The sequence below is a fragment of the Polyodon spathula genome, chromosome 4, assembly GCF_017654505.1.
Source record: "Polyodon spathula isolate WHYD16114869_AA chromosome 4, ASM1765450v1, whole genome shotgun sequence".
In the NCBI taxonomy this organism is placed as follows: domain Eukaryota; kingdom Metazoa; phylum Chordata; class Actinopteri; order Acipenseriformes; family Polyodontidae; genus Polyodon; species Polyodon spathula.
In genome coordinates, this window is record NC_054537.1 from 18,182,993 (window position 1) to 18,196,369 (window position 13,377).

General features: G+C 36.3%; 1 protein-coding gene across 1 annotated transcript in view; it reads left to right on the plus strand.

Annotated features, from left to right (window-relative positions):
- LOC121314251 (contactin-associated protein-like 2) overlaps positions 1-13,377 on the plus strand; it is a 489,620-nt gene that overhangs the window by 398,797 nt on the left and 77,446 nt on the right. The window contains exons 14-15 of the mRNA XM_041247300.1: positions 6,501-6,657; positions 10,134-10,261. Of these exons, the coding sequence (XP_041103234.1) occupies positions 6,501-6,657; positions 10,134-10,261 (285 nt within the window). The remainder of the gene's footprint in view (positions 1-6,500; positions 6,658-10,133; positions 10,262-13,377) is intronic.

Below are 13,377 nucleotides of genomic sequence, written 5' to 3' on the forward strand. Positions count from 1 at the left end.
GAGAAAGATTGTCCTGCATCACCAGAATGCATCTGATTGCACATTTTGCTAAAGTGGGCCATCTTTCTTTTTCTAAAAAAAAGTAAGTAGTAATAATCTCACCATTGTTTGCTTCAGCAGTGGTAGAGCCGTAAACAAAAAAATCCTCAGCGACAAAACTATATTACTGCAGCAAGATTGCCTTAATAAACTCAAAGCCCAGTTGAGTAAAACTGGTCCCACATCTTCCTTTTTCATTCACTCTCATAGTATCTTCTCAGCTGTTCAAAGTTTCATCAGTGCTTAGGCTGTCAGACTTTGACTTACTATCAGCCCAGGAGATGAGGTCTGCCAAGATATTGAATCCCTCGTGGACTGATGGTTTGGAACTTTGTGGTTATTTGTGATTTAGCAGGAAAATGCTGCAACAAAGTCAAATGACTCCTTTGGGTTTTCATTCTGTAATGATTCAAACAATTCACTGAGAGTATTTGAGGGAGTTGCAAGCTCTTAAGTCTCGAAGAAATGTTCGTGCAAGTGAACTCACTCACTGTGGTAAAGTACAGTTTGAAATCAGTTGTATTAGTACTAGTACTGGTGCAGAAGCTTCACTTCAGAGATTGGGAGCCAGTAAGATTGCTTTGTAACCCAACTTTCTTGCAGGAGCATGCTAGAATAAGTATTTCCATGCCCTAGGGTTACAAACATTCATGTTGTTCAGTTTCGAGTTATTTCTTGGTTCTGTTTTTCATTAGCCCATTGGAAATTTTGTGTCACCAAATGCATGCCTCTGTATAACATTCTTGTGCCTTTTTCTACTATCATCTCTACGTTTCTTGCTCAAGGTATGTTGACTTTGGAAAACTGTGAGTCAAAATAATTAATTTAAATGAATGACCAGGTAAAATGGTCTGAAGATTTTTAAAGAATTAATTGATAAGGATTTTTAAGCCTCTTTTGAGTTGTTATATCAAGTGTAGACAAACCTTTTGTTTGCCTTGCCAGTTATCTAGAGCTGTGGGTATTTACTTTTTAAATTTAAACATTTCTGAAATAACAATCACTATGGAGAATCTGCAATGTGGATGATTTAAATTGCAATTGAACAGACAAATGAATTTGGCCGGAGACCTTGTCTGTAGGTGCTGACAGCTATTCGCAATGTTGACCGACTGGTAAAAACACGGTGAAATCATGTAGTCTAGTGCCGCGGATGTGGATGTGGCTCGTAGGGCCAGCTCCCCCCAAAGACAAAGCAAGCTAGTCATGAAGCCATGGTATTAAATCTAGAAAAAAACAACACAGAATCAATATGGGTCAGAATAATGGACAAAAATTTAGACGCCAAGCAAAATAATCTGTTATACAAGGACATTAGAAATGAGTGCAGCAAAAGAGAAGCCATATTAATGGGGGATTTCAACTTCCCCCATATAAAATGGGAAAACTTGGTGGGGAGCATGACAGAAGAAACTGAAATGGTAAAAATGACAAATGACTGCTTCCTAACGCAATTTGTCAAAGCACTGACTAGAGGGAAGGCATACCTTGATTTAGTCTTTTCACATAATGAAGACAGAATAACTAAAATAGAGTTCAGAGAACCATTGGCAAACTCAGATCACAACATGGTCTCATTTTAAGTGCTTTTTAAAACCCAAAAAGTAAAGACTAAAGCTAAAGTTTACAATTTTAACCCTTAGCAGTCCATTTATTCAGCACCTCTCAGGCAAGTCAAGCCAACTTATTTTCACATGCGCTGTTTATTTTACACGCACTGTTTAATTTTTTTTCAGAGTAAAACAGGTTTAAAAGGGACTGAATCGCAAAGTACACTCAGTACTGCATCTCGAGCCAAGCCCAACCCCTTGTTGGCTGTATTTTTCACATACCTCTTCATAGGCATGCATACTGATAAATTCTCTTCTGATCACTCATTTTACATCCTTTGTTTATGTCTATGTTATGTCTGTGGTGCATGGGTCTATCAGATACGCCCTTTTTTCCAGCTTCATTCGACTCCTATCCGTCTCACTTGGCCATTGAAATGTCGACCCAAGGGACTTTTTCAATCTGAAAAAAAACAAACAAGGACCAGGGGTCACAAATGGAGATTAGATAAACGGGCATTCAGAACAGAAAATAAGAGACACTTTGTTACACAGAGAATTGTGAGAGTCTGGAACCAACTCCCCAGTAATGTTGTTGAAGCTGACACCCTGGCATCCTTCAAGAAGCTGCTTGATGAGATTCTGGGATCAATAAGCTATTAACAACCAAACGAGCAAGATGGGCCAAATGGCCTCTCGTTTTAAACTTTCTTGTGTTCTAAGCTGCAAGGTGGTGGCAGTGGAGAAGGAGGCCAAACAAAAAAGAAGCAACATGAATGCAAGCTACACAGAGTTTTTACGCCGCTTGGATATGATGTATTGATTAGTGGGCGGATTTTCCAGAAATACAACTTGTATTTTATGACTGTTTAACTTTGAGATTCTAAACCGTGGCTACAGTAACAACCATGACACACTGAGTTGTACTGCAGCATTTTAGTGGTTTTCAGGCATGTGATTATGTTTGTTGGCTGAAAGGCTCACCTTAAGAGGCACCTGTGGAGATATCTACTTTGTTCTCCCCATGGATACTTACAGAAAAAGGCCAACCTGCCAAAATATTGATTTGAACATTTACATTTTTAGTCCTTATGTAGTCTTTGCTTACCCTTTTCCATGTTGACATATAGCCCAATTGCTCTTGGCATTTTATTTGCTCAGAAGTAATAGCACGAGGCAGTGCTGACATTGAGCCTGTGAGAGACTCCAAGAGTAGTTACTGAAGCAAGAACAAATACCACATCCTAAAAATATAAAACAATGTACTCCTGAAAGTTCAGAATATACATTACGGCTGAATTAACTTTGCTAAATTAACATCAAAGCCCCGTACTCTATCTGGGTCTGGTTTTGCTGCTCCAAGGCATAGGGGCTCAGTGGCTTCAACAGGCTTCCATAACTAGCGGCCCATCTGCTCATAGCAAGGTCTGATATCCATGTATCAGTTTTAACTATGAGAATATCTGTAACACCCCGGAAGGTGTGATCTTTGAGATTCAAAACCATGGCTACAGTGAAGAAAACTGTACTTCTGTCTTGGGAGTTAATATGTTTACACAGGCATGTATAAGATTTCATTCAATTTTGTGCACTCAGAACTTTCCATTTTCAGCTCACATGAGGAACTTCATCAAATGGCCTTGAACACAACAAAGCACAGCTTTCTTCTTGAAATAACTTTAATACAGTCATTTATTACTGACTACAGTACCTTGATGAATTGTGAGCAGTATTATATAAAATCATGCTATCAAGGAAGCCTATTCTATTGGTACAAAGCCCTTTACAGTACATCACTCAAGACTCAAACCAAAAGTGCCATGTAAGTCAGGAAACAGAGGCGACATAACTATCTATAAATACAGTAAGTATTGCATGTGTAGCAATGGCCAAACGTTTTGCATCACTATGACAGAAAAAGAATGAATCTTGGTTATAAATCTCCCTCCAGACCTGTGAGGGCACTGTGTAAAGGGAACAGAGTGCCCTGGACTGGATGGTCTAACTTTTCTGTAATGGTATATTGCTGACGAAGTAGTCTGCTGGTTCTCTACTGGTGCTCTCATCAGTGTGTATTTACCATAGTAGTGTCTTGTACCTCTTTATATTATTATTTATATGATCAAGTCAAAACAATACTCAAGTTGTATATCCAAGACTAATAAAATGCATTTTCTGCTTTGAGTTATAGGAGACAGAATGTTCTTAAACAAAATTTGGGGATTTTAAACCAAGGAAATAGTACAATATCCACTGAACCCACTACATCTGTTGTATGGTTATATATATATATATATATATATATATATATATATATATATATATATATATATATATATATATATATATATGTATCACCACCTGTAGAGCCTAGAACCTAAAATCAGGGATATAACTACTGTACCTTAAAGAATAGAGAGCTATATTGGAAGCAACCAAACAGCCTTTATTGTGAGGTGCATATGCTAAAGAGATACAGTGTATTGCATATTCCAATTATACATTTCAAGCACACTGCATCGTAATACTAATACTGTTCAAGCAGAGGCAACATTTGGACAGATTATAATTAGTGGCCCACCACATTAACTGTTACCCTATTGTAACTTTAACAAGGATGTGTTCAGGTTTGCAGATAATGTAAAGACAATTCCAATTATATCTTTATTCCAACATCATTGTAAAGGGCTAAATCCATTACTTTAGGGCCAGTGTCATTAAAGAGGAAGTCTGACCTTGTATAAATTACATAGGTGTTGATTGTCAGTAAACAGCTCCCACAATCTGAATTGCTCATTCTGAGTTTTGTATCATGATAAAACTGACACTTGGAAGGCTGTAATTATTTCTCCCTCAGCAGAATAGAGTGCTGCAAAACAGGTTGGGTGTTGAACTGTGTGCCAGTCACGAACTGAGAAACCGTGAATGGATGCCACTTAAAATGACTGTTTTGGAATCATAATATAAAATGTATATATTAGGTTTGCAAGGTTGCTAACTCAGCACTAAGGGTTTTAGGCACTTTTTAAAGGCATCTCGATTACAATTAAATTAAAAAGCAGGGTTTGGAGTAATACAAAATCCTTTAAGGATCAAAATGGAAATTAATCACACCTGTCTGCTGGTGATATGAAATTGTATTGAAAGACAATTAAAAGTAATCACTTTTAGTGACATAATCTGACATTTTCTTTTGCGCTATACTGCCCATTAAGATTCCTCCAGTAAAATGTCATACCTAAAAGGAAAAAGATTTAAGAAAATACATCAAGTGCATATATATTACTGTAAATTACCCATTGCATTACAACCTGGAATACTGTATTTAAGAGATGGAAATGATTGATTGCTCTTTTATATTAGTTAACTGAGTAAATAGTGTGTTATAGCTGTTACTTTTCTAATACTATTTGAAAGTAATACGTTGAATAAAAAGACAATTCAGCTTACTTGCGACTAAAATGATACGATAAACTTGTAGTACTGCTGTGAAAGGAATGCATCGAAAAGCAAACTTGCAAGTTGCAAACTTTTTTTTTTCTATCTCAGATATTGTGAAATATTGGGTGTACATTCCAGTTGCCCTTTTGTCAAAATCATTAGAAGTATCCTCTGACAATTTTGCAAGATTTATTCTTCAAGATGCATGTTTCGTGCACTGTTTTTTGATACTGCACTCAGATAGACAAGATTAATTGATCAGTTATTTGTGTGTGTGTGTGTGTGTGTGTGTGTGTGTGTGTGTGTGTGTGTGTGATATATATATATATATATATATATATATATCTTCTGAACAACTAGAACTCGACCTGGTGCATTCTGTCTCCCTTCAGCTTGGATCCACACTTTTAAATCCTGTGGTCCACATTCTTTAATTACCAACATCAAGGCCCAGACACTATTTGTTAATGCAATGTCCATTGGTGTAAGTTTCCTATAGAAGTATGGAAACTATAATTAACATCTATCACATGTTTCTGTATAGTAGTATGTCATGGCGGTAACACGTTATAGGAAGTATACATACCTAGAATGTATTGCAATGTAATAGCACAGTAAATACACACATGATTGTGTAGTTACAGTGCAACAGTATGTTTAACTACAAAATGAAAAATGTTGTCAGCTAACGTCTTTTGTAACTACACTGTATTTAAAATGTAATTGCTACATAACCACACATGCATCTAAATTGTAATTTTATTGAATGTTTCTTTGTTTTTTTGTTTTTTTTTTTTTTTTTACTTGGGGGGGGGGGGTGGGGGGGGGGGGGGGGGGGGGGGGGGTTCTTTTTGTGGACAAAACGTGCACTTCTGCATGACAATAATGCTGTTTTATAAAATAAATGTTAACTATTTAGAAAAGAAGAACATGCAGTGATATCTTGAACACTTGTAGACAAGCTCATGTGCTTTGCTGAAATAAATTTGAAATCCTAGACTGTATGTGTTCTGTACATTGTTATTTTCAATTTCATGTTAATAATTTGTGAGAATTTTTTTTTTTATATTTTATCATTCAGTGTCCTGCTGTACGTTTTATAACATTTTAATTTTTTTATTGAACAGTCTTTTCAAATTAATAAACTGTAAACATTCTCGGAAATTGCTCAAATCATCTACAAGGAAATAGCATTAATAGAACGATTACAGAAACTATTAGTGCTCGGAATACCTACACATAGACAATGCTAGTCACATTTAAAATAAATACTGCGAGTATGTCTTAACGGCCACTATTCATATTGCTGTCCATTAATTGAGATTTGTGATGGGCTGAACAATCTTTGGTCCTTCAGCATTGTCATCAAATGTTGGTTTGTAGGTCCCATTCAGTTTAGATTGTGAGGTGGATCGCTATGGAACTTGCCTATGATACTAGTTAATTTAGAATCCTTTCTTTTTCTTCCAGATGGTACCCCATATACATGGTGGGTAGGGAAAGGCAATGAGAAGCATTTTTACTGGGGAGGATCTGGCCCAGGGATTCAGAAGTGTGCCTGTGGAATTGAACGGAACTGCACTGACCCAAAATATTACTGCAACTGTGATGCAGACCAGAAACAGTGGTGAGTCAAGTGGGATGGTGATTTGATTGACTGAGTCATTGTTTTAAATAATTTTACAAGAAAAACAGCTTTTTAGTTTATTTATTTATTTTTTACAGTTTGTTTTAAATTGTATCACAATTGCACACCTATAGATCCTAAACTTTCTACACTCTAGGTACCGGAATGAAGGTTTTAACCTGTCAGGGCTTAAGCTGTCTGCAGAATCGATACAACTTCACAGTTCAATACTGCCTTATGATGTGACTGCAATACCTTTTTGTTGGGCTGCAAATATAGTAGCCACACGCTTTATAAGAATGAGAAAGAGAGAGAGAGAGAGAGAGAGAGAGAGAGAAAGAGAGAGAGAGAGAGAGAGAACAATATGTAATTTGGGTATAGCAGATAGCTTGGTACCTGCCCGTTTGCAGGTAGTATGGGTTAAATTACTACAAGTGACCACTCCAGTGCCTTTGAGCACATTCACAATTAAATTACTTACTGTAAAGTAAGCAAATCTAAGTACCTATTCTAACAGAGATTTCCACAGCAGATACATAAAAAAAACAACACAAGATTATAAAAAAAGAAAAGGGTAATGTGCACTGTGAGATAACGAGATACATGGTATTATAAGTTCTAATGCAGAATCAAGTGTATAATTCTAATGACATTGTCCACAGAATATGAAAAGCTTATTATCTTTGAATCCGCACGCTGACTCGTGGAGGAATACTGAAGGTCGGCCATCAAGTGATATTACACCATATTGTGTCTCTGATGCTTCTTTTGTGTGTGTGTGTGTGTGTGTGTGTGTGTGTGTGTGTGTGTGTGTGTTAGAAGTACTGCTCATGTTTACTGCGTGGAGTTTATATGTGTGTCACAAAGATGGCTGAAGTGGGATGACATCAGACCCGGAAGAGTAACACACAGGACAGAGAGATGCAGAGTTTGGTGAAGCTGAGTGCTTGGTTATGCTCAGCATAGGTAAACAGACAGAAAATAAAAAGGTTGTAACGAAACACTGACACCAAAACAGGACACAGCTCTTGCAGCCAATAAATAGACAAACAAAACATAGTAACAGACACAACAAGTGGACGAATGTTAAACAAACAAGTACCGTGCTGGCCCTCCAGCACACCTTAGCAATTGTTATTTCTCTCCTTACTTTAACTCTCCTCTTCACACCCATTCTTCACTCACGAACACACAACCCCGAGTGGGTGAAAACATGTAGCTTTTATGCAGCTGTACTGAGACTCGATTGCTAATCAGTCATTTGATTGGAGTATCGGTACAACTGCATGTGAATTAATAAAAGTGCAATTCCCCGTGCTCACATATTATTACATTTTACCTGCATGTGAAGTGCTGTGCAATCCCTGTGCCTAAATACAAATATACATTTTACACACTCATGCTCATAACCCATATTATATCCCATGTACTAATGTCTACACACCAACATTAATACACTACATACAACATAAAACACAAATAAATAGCACATGGGCGGGCACTTTGCCAAATTGTGATACAGACCCACACATGGAGAGAGGTATGCAGATACCTCTTTATCTCTCACGGCACATTGATTTGCAACAAATAAAATGGAAAAACCAGAAAACAGGCACTTTTAATGGTTTAGCAATCCAGTGAATTGTACCTTCACAAGACATGAACCATTTCAATTTTGTAATAAGTTCCAAAACAATATCCTACCTGGTTTCGCTTTTTGTTACATTATGGTAGACGATTTTTACTCGAAACAGAGAGTTGTTGGTGTACAAGAAGCAAGATTTTCTTTTTGTATAGTAGATAAAATAAGATTTGAAACATGCACAATATGTGTTTATTAATAATAATAATAATAATAATAATAATAATAATAATAATAATAATAATAATAATAATAATATTTAAATCAGTAAAATCTTATGTACACCCCTACAGTAACACAGATGCCGGGATCAACAGGGCGAGACAACCGGATGTAAAGGTAGAGTCTGGAGCTAAATCTGTAGTAAATGCTGCGAGACTCAACAACTGTATATAAGTACTGGGCTTGTTTGCATAATACTTTTTGGAGCTACAGTATTTCCTGACTGCTGGAACTTAATTCCCCAACAATCCCAGTACAATTTTAAACCTTTGTGTAGTACTGGGTGCAATTTAGGTCAATTAATTAGTTATGCAGATATATGCTGATTATCAAATCAGTATATATTTAGACTTACTGCCAGAAGCATTTGCAAATAAAATCTAATATTCTAATTAATTGAACAATGAAGGCAAGATAAGACAAGATATTGGTATTTGTAATTAAGCAGAATCAAATATTACTTAACCTTCTACAAACATCTTTAACCTAACCCTTTTACATTGCAGGAATGATTTCTGAAAATGCATTTCGTGTTTGCAGGGCAAAAAATAATGGGGACAAATGAAGTGCATTCAGGATTTGTATGGCGCCAAATGCTTTAGGAATATTCACACCTCCCACACCTCCAGCAGCATCTACACATACACCTTTTCCTCAGGAGGTTATATTAATGCTAACCTTAAATTCCTTTTTTTACAGATTACAGAATTGCTATTAACTCCTGCAGCTGGATGGTTGAAATATTATTCACTATGAAATAGATGTTATTGAAAGTTTGGATGCACTCAGAGAACTTAGAACAGTATGAATCAACAACTTGCACAAATAAACTCATTTTAATTCAAATGTGCCGGTACCTAATATAGGCTAAAAACATGCTGGTGTGGCAAAAGAGAATGGGATTTGGGATTTGCCATTTGCCATGAATCATTTTTTCTGATAAATGTTTCCATCAACAGGGTCGGGGTGCAAAACAACCAAACCATGGAAGAATAATTCACTAGCATCTCATGCCTTTTATCTCTGAAGGAATGGAATCAAACTGAGCACCAAGCCAGAGCTCTGAAGGGAATCTCTTAATAATTATGCTGATACCCCCCAAAAATTTAATATTTTTCAGATATTCGTTTTGTATAGTCTCCAATTTTAATAAGGGAATAAATAGTAAATGTTGGGGTGATTTGTCCAACATGAGAATAATATTGTTTAATTCAAGATGCTGTTTCTGGAAGCAGTCTACATTCAAGAATATTCCTGTGCTTCACACACGTCCCTGATCTTTTAATAGCAGCCATCAGATCATGGGACAAAACACGACCACTATTTTCCTTGAATCAGTGAGCAGAGTCTACAGGGTAGCTTCCAGTTCTGACAACCCTTGATAGCTCTCAAAGGAAGAGGATTTAAAGGAGCTGGTGCTCTTTGCCTAAACTTTAACTTCTCCTATTTGTAGGGAGCCTTACATAGGCAGCAGTGTCATAGCTGTTGTTTACAAAGAAACATTTACTATTATTATTAGTTTTCCAACTTGCTGTTGATAAAACTTCCATTTCTGAACTTATTTTAAACAGTTTCAGATTGGTACACTAACCATTTGGTTGTGCTTATCTAGGAGACAGGACACTGGACTTTTGACCTACAAGGACCACTTGCCAGTCAGCCAGTTGGTTGTTGGAGATGCCAATCGACCAGGTTCTGAGGCGAAGCTGGATGTTCAACCTTTACGTTGCCAAGGAGACCGTAAGTGCTAAATATTTGTGGTTTAGATTTGTCTTTTTAAATGTTTTGCACATTGATAAACATATTTCAGACTGGTGTTTGGAACTATGGATTATTATTATTATTATTATTATTATTATTATTATTATTATTATTATTATTATTATTATGTATTAGTAGACATTCTTACCAAGGGTGACTTACAGTTGTATACAAAAAATACATATCAATAATTACAATACAATTAAGAGCAAGATACAAAATACAATGACTTCAGTCCTAATAAGAGCAAATACAAAACACAGTATGATTTGATATCGAGGCAGTTCAAGAGCAGATAACAGTGTTGATATTTATATCAGGGTCAGATATGAGTGAAAGTGAAATACAAAATACTACAGATTGGGTTCAGTGCAGGATTAAATGCAGTAAAATAGGGAGCAGATAAATGCAAGTTAAAGTGCATTAAAGGCAGAGTGCTATATTGTCCAGAAGGGAAGAGTTGAGTTTTACAGGTGTTGTCTGAAGAGGTGTGTCTTGAGCAGGTGCCAGAAGGTGGTTGGAGACTGGGCAGTCCTGACATCCGTAGGATTCTCTTTGTACAAAAGCAACACACAGAATACTAATAATAGCATTAGCTATCATTTCAGCTTCAACATCTTAATCAAGGATGCAGTTTCATTCATGAATGTCTGCTGTATTGCAAAATGATTGTAGTATGGTTGTCAAGAGTGTGTGTTTGTGTGAGTGTTTGTGTGTGTGGTGTGGGGGGGTGTCACAAAGACGGCCGCAGTGGGTGACGACAGACCAGAAACAAGAAACCGACTCAGAACACAGGTTTTGGAATGGTGAAGGCACTGATGTGCAGTTTAATAATGAAACAAACAGGTTTGTAACAAAAACAGCACACGGCATGTGAGGCCAAAATAAATAGACAAACAAAACGAATAGACACTGACAAAACAGGGTGGACAAACGCTACACAAAACAATTGATATTTATAATTACGCTTCTCTCTATTTGCCCTGTTCTCCACTCCCGAACACACAACCCCGAGTATGTGAAAACATGCTACTTTTATGCAGCTGTACCGAGACTCGACTGCTAATCAATCATTCAATTGGAGTCGCGGCACAACTGCACATGAATTAATAAAGTGCAATTCCCCGTGCTCACATATTATTACTTTTTACTTGCACGTGAAGTGCTGTGCAATCCTCGTACCTAAATATAAATATACATTTTAAACACTTGTGTTACACAGCCCCGTTTATATCCCATGTACCAATGACTATACACCAACATTAACACACAACATATAACAGAAAATACACACAGGGGCAGGCACTTTGCCACAGGGGGTCATTGCCTAAAGAACATTGCCAGGAGGAAGTGGATTTTAAGGTTGATTCCAATGTGTTAACTCAACCCAAATAAATATTAAATTTCATAAACTCTGTTATGTGCATAGACTGTTTTTTTTTTTTTCCCCCAGATTCCTTTCCTCCAGCTAAAAAGAAACTTGATTAGGGTTCTTAGGTTCAAGAGAAGTGTTTAAGAAAATACTGTAATTCAAGCCTGTAATATTTTGTCAGGAAGAGAAGAATATTTAATTCACTATTTTCCAAAAAGGTGATTGACCTCCCCCACCCCCTCTATTTCAACACAAAAATGTTCCCAGCAACCAGTTATTGAGATTTACAGTTTAAGAATATGCTGTTAATATCACTGCTTAGAAGATGACTTTTTACCAGCATGTATGTGCATATTCATTAGCCTTTTGAGAATGTCATTGGTTACTGGGGCATTGTAGTAAGTGTGTTCAGGAATTAAAGCTGCAGTGTATATGTATATGGTGTATGTGTGTAGTATTAGTTTTACATAAATTATTATAGAGCAGCTACACATTCCAGTAGCAAACCCAAAAACGCACAACACAGCCCTACACATGAGCCTAAATATAATTTCTTTACAGCATTTATAAATATTTTAAATTTGAATAAATTTTTTACTTAATTAAGCGCTAATGCTCTGAGACTCACGCTAATATGATTATACACAATACCAACCGTCGCCAGTCATAACTAGTGATCAACCTTTCATATTGATCACCTATTCAGTGGGGGGGGGGGGGCGTCACGAATTGAAAAATGTAGATCCCGCAGTGCTTAAAACACAAACAAACTATAAATTTAAAATTAAATTTACTACATGTTTATTCATTTAATTATAATTATATATATATGATATATATATATATATATATATATATATATATATATATATATGTTTATATATATATATATATATATATATATAATGCTCCACAGAAATAATTTTCAAGTTTCCGGATGATGCTTTCAAACCTATTGTACAATCTATACCTACATATGTCAAAGACTCTAAGCATTTTTTTGCAAAAACAAGATAATTTTGCCCTATGGATGGATTGAAAATAAAGTTTTTTAAGAGTACAGAGGCAATACGCTTATATCTTAGATATAATGGTGACATATTTGACACCTCAGTTAACACTAATGAAGAATTAAATGATGTCATTCATTTTATCCAGATCTGGGGTATACATGGAACATCTCTACAAATATAATTTTTAGACATCACCATCACTGCTTCTAATTCTGCCATCACCACCACCATTTTCTACAAAGAAACAGGCTCTCATTCATACCTGAGATATGACTCTTCACATCCTAAAGCTTGGCGTGACTCCATTCAGTACTCCCATTAGTTAGGACTGAGATGCATTGGAGTGATGATAGGGATTTTTTTAATGAAAGCAAATGAAATGTGTGCATTTTTCAGAAACTTTGGTTTTCTAGACACAACCATAAGAGAAGCTCAGCTACGTGTATCTACAATAAACAGAAAGGATGCTTTGTACAAAAGCACCACACAGAATAGTAATAGTCGTATCCCCCTAGTTCCTTCCTATCACCCTGTGACCACAAAAATAAAACGTATAATACAAATATCATACAAGATCCCCATATAGCTATTTTCAATAATCCACCGTCTTACAAGAGACAAAAATCTAAGAGAATTTGGAGTCCATAGGAACATGTGACAAACATCAATACAAACACGTAAGACTTTTTTAACAGCCCCTCGGCAACCGC